This window comes from Charadrius vociferus, unplaced genomic scaffold, assembly GCF_000708025.1.
Source record: "Charadrius vociferus isolate BGI_N301 unplaced genomic scaffold, ASM70802v2 scaffold3003, whole genome shotgun sequence".
NCBI classification, from domain to species: Eukaryota; Metazoa; Chordata; class Aves; order Charadriiformes; family Charadriidae; genus Charadrius; species Charadrius vociferus.
Window position 1 is genome coordinate 6,702 of NW_009647513.1, and position 1,227 is coordinate 7,928.

General features: G+C 67.4%; 1 protein-coding gene across 1 annotated transcript; it reads right to left on the reverse strand.

Moving 5' to 3' along the window:
- Positions 1–33: 33 nt before the first annotated feature.
- On the reverse strand, positions 34–418 carry LOC104282680 (glycine N-acyltransferase-like; the record flags this gene model as incomplete). The annotated part of the gene is made up of 1 exon (XM_009880797.1): positions 34–418. A coding segment is annotated over one exon (385 nt), but the record flags the coding sequence as incomplete, so codon positions are not given.
- Positions 419–1,227: the final 809 nt, after the last annotated feature.

Sequence of the window (1,227 nt, forward strand, 5' to 3'; positions counted from 1 at the left end):
CCCCCCCCGTGCCCCCCACTCCCCAGGTCCTACTCGAGGGGTGACCACCAGGGTGTAGAAGGTGCCGGGTTGGGGCAGAAAGCCCACGGCGCGGACGGCCCGTTGCGAAGGGGTGTTTTGGGGCAGCACCCCCAAATAAATGGGGGAGCTGCGGGCGTGGCGCCCCAGCGTCACCCCGCTCAGCCCTTGGCCACGCCAGGCGGGCAACGTGTAGCCGTGGCTCAGGCAGCCCAGGGGGTCCAGCAGGGACCAGGAGACGGGGCGGGAGCGGGGTCCCAGCAGGCAGGCGCTGGGCAGAGCCCGCACCAGTCCCAACAGGAACCGGTGGCTGCGGGCGTTGCCCCCGAAACCCCAGGTGGCGTTGAGCAGCGGGACGTGGGATGGGGACACGGGTGACAGGCGTAGTCCCGGGGGTACCCTGTAATGGGGCAGAGCGGAGAGAGGGGGACGGGGGAACCCACACCCGCACCCACACCACCCCTTCCCGGGGGGGACGGCGTGGGGGAGCTGCTGCACCCTGGGATGGGATGGGATGGGGTGGGGTGGGATGGGATGGGGGACCCACCATGTCACCCAGGGACCCACCACGTCACCCAGGTGTGTGCTCAGGGACCCCCGTGCCACCCAGGGATGTGCTTGAGGACCCACCGTGTCACCCAGGGACCCACTGTGTCACCCAGCTATGTGCTCAGGGACCCCCGTGCCACCTTGGGATGCGTTTGGGGACCTTTGTGCCACCCTGGCATGTGCTTGGGGACCCTCATGTCACCTGGGGATGTATTCATGGACCCCTGTGCCACCCTGGGATGTGCTTGGGGACCCTTGTGCCACCCTGGGATGTGCTCGGGGACCTTTGTGCCACCCTGGGATGTGCTTGAGGACCCTTGTGCCACCCAGGGATGCGACTGGGACCCCTGTGCCACCCTGGGATGTGCTTGGGGACCCTCATGTCATCTGGGGATGTACTCATGGACCCCTGTGCCCACCCTGTGATGTCCTTGGGGACCCCTGTGCCACCCAGGGATGTATCCAGGGACCCCTGTACCACCCAGGAATGTGCTTGGGGACCCTCATGTCACCTGGGGGATGTACTCATGGACCCCTGTGCCCCCCACCCTGTGATGTCCTTGGGGACCCCGGTGCCACCCAGGAATGTGACTGGGACCCCTGTGCCACCCAAGGATGTGACTGGGACCCTTGGTGCCACCGTGTCCCCCCGGCACTCAC